Source organism: Pteropus vampyrus, unplaced genomic scaffold (genome assembly GCF_000151845.1).
Source record: "Pteropus vampyrus isolate Shadow unplaced genomic scaffold, Pvam_2.0 Scaffold282, whole genome shotgun sequence".
NCBI lineage: Eukaryota > Metazoa > Chordata > Mammalia > Chiroptera > Pteropodidae > Pteropus > Pteropus vampyrus.
Window position 1 is genome coordinate 103,773 of NW_011889063.1, and position 6,742 is coordinate 110,514.

A 6,742-nucleotide genomic window follows, 5' to 3' on the forward strand; every position below is an offset into this window, starting at 1 on the left:
GTGAAGATGTCGAGTAGGTGATGTCTGCGGCTCAGGGACGAGGTCCAGGTACCGTTCAGGGTCATTGCTGGGAACATCCTGGCTGAGGTCACCCTGGGGAGGCTGCAGGCGGAGAAGCCCAGCTGAGTGCAGACTCAGGTTGGGTAGAGAAAGGTCAAGAGCAGCAGGTACCGGGGGAGTCCAGGGGACCGGGCGCAGGGTCACAGGGAGAGCGGCAGGAGCGCCAGCCCGCGTGGGAACGCAGGGAGTCTGTGCGCCTGAGGGCTGGACACTGACGACGAGGCAGGCGGGGGATGGAGAATGGCAGCGCCACCGCCGTGTGGACAGTCGCTGTCAGAGCACACAAACGGGGTGGCTGGGGTGGGGGGCGGTATGCCAGGGTTTTTTTAAGATGCTCAGACTTGGGAAATGGAATAATTCGGAATGGTGTCTGCCTTTTTTCTTCTGTTGGAGAAATACATTCTTTTAGTAGAGGCCAGTTTTCTTTTCTTTTTTTTTCAACTACATAAAGGTGTTCTAAACATAATTTAAGAACACATTTTTAAAAAATTTTATATCAAATACCTTTATAGTGTTTTTCCATCTTCATTTACTTAGTACCTTTGCTTAATTATGTCAGTAAAGGAGATCACAAAAAAATTCAGTGAAAAACAGATTTCCCATATCTGATTCTGGTGTTCTTAGGAAATACTAATGCTGAAAATGAAGTAAAATTAGGAAAATATTAAAATATCATGACTATTTTTATTACTATTGCAGATTAAAGGAGTTTTTTTCTGACACCCAGATCACAGTAATGTCCTCTGTGGTTCAGTCATCTTTCCCACGTGACATTAAACATAGGCCCTCCTGTGCTGCGTGCCGCTTGTGGTGACATGCACCATGTTAACACTGCCGTGAGGCTGTGCACCTCGTCTCGGCTGACTGTGAGGGAGGGCTCTTTTAATCCCTGTGTTAGCCCCTGTTTTCAGAAAAGGAAACTGAAGCTCAGAGTTAATGACAAGTTATACAGGAAACGGTGGGCAGTCCCAGGCAGCCGGATGAAGGGCCTACAGTCAGCACTGTGCAGGCCTCCTTCTGAGGGACATCAGGTCAGGATTGTTTTTGAGGTTTTTGTTTGTTTTGTTTGTTTTGCTTAGCTGTTGGAAAACGTCAGTCTAAACTATCGATGATTGAAAAACTGTTTTAAGATATCAAAAGCGATGTCGTAAGAGGCACTCTGACCTCAGGTGAAGCTCCACCGTCTTACCACAGAAGTTTTGTTACACATGTCAGTGCCTTGGTTTTGGCTTTCGAGCAGCAATTACTTTGTACCACCAGTACTCAGAGCGACTCCGTCCCCTGCCGCTGTCCTCTCTTCTGTGAAGATGCTGGTGAGCAGCGCTGGGCTGATTGACGCTCGTCCCTTGGCAGCCTTCCACCAGCAACCGAGTGTTGGAGCCGCTCTCTTCCATTTTCTTCACCAGTGTCCCTGGCCCTGAATTCATCGCTTCAGAGGTACGAGGCCAAATAAATATTTCCGTGGAGGCTGAAGAGTAGAATGACGAGTGATGGAACTTGGGGACAGCTGGCATCAACTAGAAGCCTGGTATCTTCCAGCCCCATTTTCCACAGTGCTCATCCTCAGCCGCTACCTGAAGTGGAAACTCTGATAGTTTCAGTCAGGGCCCAGTTAGTAAAAGAGTAACCACACCTGTTATTTTAACAGATAGTAACCACCGTAAGGAATTAAACGTTAGAGAACTGAGAAAGTAAAAAAAAAAAAAAAAAATGAAATAACTACGTAAACACATACAACGCTAAAAGTGGTTATCTCCTGACAGCAAGATTACAGCTCATTTTGCTACAAGGCGTATTGAAACCCACATTACCACTCATGTCAGTGCCTAAAAGTTATGCTGTTTCACGTCGGTAAGCGCATTCAATAGTAAAGACAGAATCTTCTAGAGTATGGATATGTAATCACATGGCATATGAGATGTTGCCAGTGGAAAGCAGCAGCTTGTCATGAAGTTGAAGTGTTGTGACTAACACCGGCAGCGACTAAGACACACTCTATTTAAAGAGCCCAAGAAAAATGAATTCCCTAGGACAGACGAGTCCTTCGGGGCGTAGCGAAAGTTCCAAGAGAAAGACAGATGTCATAGGATTTAACTTACGTATGGGATCAAAAGAACAAAATAAACAAAATAGAAATAGACTCATAGATACAGAGGACAAACTGAGGGTCGCCCGATGGGAGGGGGCTTGGGGGGCTGAGTGAAAAGGGGGCGGGATTCCAAAGTACAAGTGACAGTTACCAAACAGTCACGGGGATGTGAGCGGAGCACAGGGGACACAGAGCAAACGAGAGTTCCACTTTATTATGTGCATGGATGCTGTTAAAAGTGATTTCATGGAAGTTAAAAATTTGTAGTACATAAAAATCAAACAATTTAAAATTCGGTGAGAAAATGTAACAATGGTTCATTAAAATGTTCAAGATACTGGTTTTAGATGCTGAATATAGAGAAGGAAGATTTTATTCTTGGGAATAAACACTATAATTCTACACAAAGAAAATCTTAGAAAATCAAGGGATCAGTGCTCACGTAAGTTCCCATACCAAAGCCACAGTGACGCCCAGGCGCGGCCCCAGAAAGTGCTGTCGAGGCTCTGGCAGTGTATGTACCCATTGTCTGCAACCCCAGTGACAATGTGCCCATAGCCTTGACCTTGAAAACAAATGGCTGCTGTGAAATGATATGACCAAAACAAGAGGCAGTTCTTAGAAAACAAAATGAAACAAAACGAAACGACTAAAGTCACGCGTGAGAAGAAAACACTGCGAGCTGCTGGAGGGCACTCGGTCACAAAGGGTACTGTTTGGACGCCAACCTCAAGAGTGGACCCTGAAAATAATTTTCAGTACATCCAGTGACAGGGGACTAAGCTGACGACTGACAGCTCACAGACTTCGGATCCCAAATTTGACATGATAGATGACAAGAAAGCACTCAGTAAGTGGCGTTTCTACACAGCGTCCACGGGTCTCTGCACGCACGATCCCCCTCAGCCCTCTATCCACGACTCGTTTTCGTCTATTTCAGTAGGAGACATGTTTTGGGTGGAATAGGGCAAGTAATGGCCACTCTCAGGGATGGGCCTCTGTGGCGGCCAGTTGTTTTCTTGCACGAGTGATCTTGGAGACAAAATAAATTGAGTCTCAAACCATTCCAGTGACTCTCCGTCCTCCTTCTCCATCAGAAGCTGGTAGTCGCCGAAGCGGACCATGCACCTGGCTGGCAGGTCCGTTTTGTTCAGGTAGCCCAGCTCCTTGTTGCCCACGATCAGACTCGTCTTCTTACTCATGTTTTTAATCTCAAAGGAGAGAACTGAGCTATTGAACATCTTAAACAGCTGCAGAGAAAACTGAACTCGGGACACCTGCTTGTCCTGAAAAGTGTAATGACAGATGTTGGAGTTCCGGCCGAACTTCACCACCTCGCTGGAGGGGAGCTTCTCTCGCATCCCGAGCTTTATAGACTGGAAGGGCCCGCTTTGCAGCGGGCCAGAGTAGAACGCAGTGATCTGGAGACAAGTGACCGTCTCTTCGGTGTCGGCCTCTTCAAAGCTGGACATGCCGCAGGTTCTGACTTGCCTGCAACGACAAACCACAGGTTAGCTCACGCGCACGCCGGCCTCGAGACCTGAGATTCTGACATTCTGATGAAGTCTTGTGGTAGCTGATTTATTTGGATTTTAAGTTAAGAGAACAATACTCAGACTACTTTCAGCTATGTGTGAAACCTTACAGCACGCCCCGGGCGAGCTGGTGCATCGCCCTTCCCTAACCCCCTGGGTGTCACTCCCAGTTTGACGCTAAGACCGGACGTATGATCCGGACAATGACAGGCATGACTGCCGGGAGCGGAACGAGCCCCAGGCCCCCGAGCCCCAGGCCCCTTCTCACAGAAGGAGGCCGACTGGGGCCCGGAGACAATGGGACAGCTGTACTTTAAAAAGGAAAAGCAGGAGCAGAGCGGCCCTTTGGTCTGAATGCCCTGGGAGAGTGCACACGTAAAGACAACCTGCAACTTTGTAACTATATTATAGTTAGATGTGTTATGAATTCTGAAACCTGATTAAAAAAATTAAAAACTCATAATAATGGCAACATTTATCTTTATGTCCTCCTTAGATTTCTAGTAGATAAGTGGCAAAAAAAAAAATAGTAAATGCTTTAAAAGGTTATTCTATAATCTTAAAATTTAGATATTACATACTTAAAAAAAAAAAATCTCCTCAAGGCGGTTCTCAGTATCTTAGTCTGTCCTCCTTGGAATTACTTATTTCCTGTCAGTGGCTCCTGATGACTGGACCAGACGGTCACTGCGCCGTCTTATCCACTGCCCACATGACTCCCTGCCACCAGCTTCTCCACAAACTACGGCAGTCACCTGCAGAGAAGTGAAGGCGTGTGTGTGTGGGGGAACCAGCCAGACAACAACCTAGAGTCAGGTGCTGGGAGGGGGTTACAGACACTGGGGCCCCCTAAGGGGAAGAGGCTGCAGCACAGGTCACTGCGGGGTCCGCTCGCAAGACTGAGTGTGTGGACGGTGACCGGGACCTAGCACCTGAGTAGTTGGGGCAGGTAGCTCAGGGGCTCTGAGTTGCATGATGCTCTGTCTCTGACCCCAAGGGACGAGGAAACAAACCCATTAACTTGCAGAGCTGCAATGTCCCTTTGCAGAGCAGCCTGAGTCTCTGACACTTCAGAAAACAGAAAAGACAGAAACCGACAAAAAACTAAAGGTTAAAGTTGGTGAGTCTTTTTGAAAAATTCACGTGTGCAGGTGCCGAAAAGCGGCCTTTTCAAGTCTGTTTGACATAAGTCATCAGAGAAACAGGAGCCGCGAGCTTCTCTAGTGCTCACTGTGGCCACCGCGGGGTAGGGGACCTCACCACACACTGTACCTCTGGAACTTTATACCACGTGCACTTTATATGGGATCAGACATTTCACAAAGATTTACAAAATCAGAAGCCATCTGGTTTTTATGGAATTCAACGGAGCTGGAGTAAACTGACGTCTGACAAGAAGGGAAGCGCTGCCGCGGTGCCTGACGGTGTGTGTGACACGAACTACCGCGAACGGACGACAGACGACAAGGAGCAGGGCGCGGCAGCTTGATCGCCGTTCCCGCTGTTCGAGGTAGGTCGCTTCTGCCGGACACTGGGAAACACACACTCACCTGGGGGACCCCGAGCTAGGAGGGAGGGTCAGGCTCAGGGGTGGGCTCCTGACCCCTCTCAAGGGAAGAGGGGTGGTCACGGTAGAAGTGTACCCCAGAACACGCCCCACCCACACCCCAGGTCCTGCGAAGCCACTGGGGACGCAGGCCACCCTCGCCAGCTGTCACGGGCACAAGAGATCTTCGCTAAGAGGAGCCAGGTGTCCACGGCAGTTAACACAAAGCCCGGGTGGCCATGCGTGCCCGGGTGGCTTCTCGCGCTTTCCGAGTTTGCTTTTCGAAACCAGGCCGACTGTAAACACGGAGTTGGTTCCGTGTCTCCCTCTAAAAGTTTGGCGCCCCCGCCCCGCGGACGCCCTGCAGACCGGGGTCGCCTTTGCCTGTGCCAGGGGCGAGTTCCGTTTTCCGCGCAGGCGACACCCGCGCCGCGCCGGGGGGACGCGGCCACCGCAATGCGCGGGCAGCACTTACGGGCGCGGGTCCGGCGCGCGGGTCGTGGAAGCGGGTCCCGGTCCCCGGAGGGACGGCGGCCTGCGTCCGGGGCGCGTGCCCCGCTGCGGCGCGGTCACGGGGGCCGCGGAGCACGGAGAAGCCCCGAGCACACGCCGTGCGCCCCCTTTCCTCCCGGGCCCCCCGGTCCTCAGCGCCGTGTGGCCTCCGGAGCCGGGGCGCGCGCCGCTGTCCCCGCCCTCCCGGACGCCGCTTCCCGCGCCGCCGGGTCACGGGGTCACCGCGCGCCCCCGCCCCGCCCCCGCAGCCGCGGGCCCCTCCGGGAGGCGTGACGGGAAAGGACCAGAAGCTCTTCAACGGGGAAGCTCGGCCCGCGGCGCGGGCGCGCGAGGCGGGGCGCCGACGCCTCCTCCCGTGTCGCGGGGACGGCAGGTCCCCTGACGGAGGGCCACGGCCACCGGGCGGGCGCCGCGCGGGTGCGCGGGAGCAGAAGCGGGGCCCCGACGCGCTCCGCGGCTCGGCGGGCCCGCCCCACACCCGCAGGCGTCCTCGCCCGGCGCGCAGGGCGGGGGGCCCCGGGAAGGGCGGCGCGTGGCGCGGCGGGAAGCAGCCTAAACCGCGGGAATGATCCCGCCTCGGGGAGGGGTCCGCGCGGAGACGGCCGGCAGGAGGGAGGGACTGGGAGGCGGGGACGGGGGTCCAAGCTGGCGGTGACTCCCCAGCCGGCCCGAGTCACCGCCCACCAAATCTGGTAAACGACAGATGGAAGCCACTCATTTGTCTGCCTTCTGTCCTGACTTCAGGGAAGCGGTTTTTTGGGGTCAGTTTCACTAGCAATAAAATGCTGTTGACCTTTGCCCCCTGGTAAAGAGGTCCTGGTGAAGCTTTGAACCTGTGATCAGGATTCACAGGCCTGCGAGGCGCAGCTGTCCGCTCGTGGCTCGTTAGCATTTGTTATTTCCTCTCGAAGCAGAGACACCCGTGTCTTCCCTCCGCTGCAGCCCTAGGCAGGAGGAGGCAGGACCTGAAATCTGACTCCCCGGAGAAGCTCATGCAGC

At 52.8% G+C, this 6,742-nt stretch overlaps 1 protein-coding gene across 3 annotated transcripts; it reads right to left on the reverse strand.

The window, feature by feature from the left end:
• Window positions 1–2,344: 2,344 nt before the first annotated feature.
• Window positions 2,345–5,833, reverse strand: TIFA (TRAF interacting protein with forkhead associated domain). Of its 3 annotated transcripts, none has more exons than XM_011375950.2 (2): window positions 5,706–5,833; window positions 2,345–3,640 (listed from the first exon to the last, which is right to left on the reverse strand). In XM_011375950.2, exon 2 carries the CDS (start codon window positions 3,619–3,621, stop codon window positions 3,052–3,054), a length of 570 nt encoding a protein of 189 aa, XP_011374252.1. In that variant the 5' UTR covers window positions 3,622–3,640; window positions 5,706–5,833; the 3' UTR covers window positions 2,345–3,051. The 3 variants fall into 3 exon arrangements, with proteins under 3 accessions (XP_011374252.1, XP_011374254.1, XP_023376634.1); XM_011375952.2 differs by lacking the exon at window positions 5,706–5,833 and adding an exon at window positions 5,235–5,678; XM_023520866.1 differs by lacking the exon at window positions 5,706–5,833 and adding an exon at window positions 4,266–5,211.
• Window positions 5,834–6,742: the final 909 nt, after the last annotated feature.

Bases quoted from the DNA above. Each gene is read 5' to 3' on its own strand.
- TIFA (XM_011375950.2), bottom strand. From the start codon at position 3,621: ATGTCCAGCTTTGAAGAGGCCGACACCGAAGAGACGGTCACTTGTCTC.